Genomic DNA, 741 nt, shown 5'->3' on the forward strand with positions numbered 1-741 from the left:
CTGATACTGGTCTTACTGGGGAGAACTGGGACTATTGACCCAATATAAGGTTTATAAATGTTATTGTGGGGTCTGAGCTGCTTCTCCCAGTGCCCGTACTGGTCTAACTGGTGGATTTAACCCCTTCATTTCTGATTCCCCCCCTTGATACTCACTTACCTCAACCCTGATACTGGTCTTACTGGGGAGAACTGGGACTATTGACCCAATATAAGAATTATAAAGGTTATTGTGGGGTCTGGGCTGCTTCTCCCAGTGCCCGTACTGGGGAGAACTGGGACGATTGACGCAATATAAGGTTTATAAATGTTATTGAGGGGTCTGGGCCGCTTCTCCCAGTGCCCGTACTGGTGTGACTGGTGGATTTAACCCCTTCTCTCCCCCCCCAGACATCCGCCTGCGGGTACGGGCCGAGTTCTGCGAGCACGAGGCCGTGCTGCGGCGCAGCGTGGTGTCCAGCCGCCCCCGGGGGCCCCCCCGCCAGTTGGACGTTTTCGGCCAGGCCAGCGGCGTCCTCAAATCCCGGGATTTGGGCTCAATCCTCTGCGACATCAAATTTTCGGAACTTTCGTACCTGGAGGCGTTTTGGGGGGATTATCTGAGCGGGGCCCTGGGGGCGGCCCTGGAGGGGGTGTTCCTCACCGAGGGGCTGCGAAGGGCCGTGGGGAGGGAGCGGCTCCGCCTCCTCGTTAGCGTCGACCAGGATGATTACGAGGAGGGGAGGAGGGTGCTGCTGGGGGC

At 57.9% G+C, this 741-nt stretch overlaps 1 protein-coding gene across 1 annotated transcript; it reads left to right on the top strand.

Annotated features, from left to right (window-relative positions):
* Positions 1-316: 316 nt before the first annotated feature.
* LOC106900518 (DNA-binding death effector domain-containing protein 2-like) lies at positions 317-739 on the top strand (the record flags this gene model as incomplete). Its single annotated transcript, XM_014962606.1, has 1 exon — positions 317-739. A coding segment is annotated over one exon (423 nt), but the record flags the coding sequence as incomplete, so codon positions are not given.
* Between the last annotated feature and the right edge of the window lie 2 nt (positions 740-741).

This window comes from Calidris pugnax, unplaced genomic scaffold (assembly GCF_001431845.1).
Source record: "Calidris pugnax isolate Ruff unplaced genomic scaffold, ASM143184v1 scaffold2382, whole genome shotgun sequence".
Lineage (NCBI taxonomy): Eukaryota > Metazoa > Chordata > Aves > Charadriiformes > Scolopacidae > Calidris > Calidris pugnax.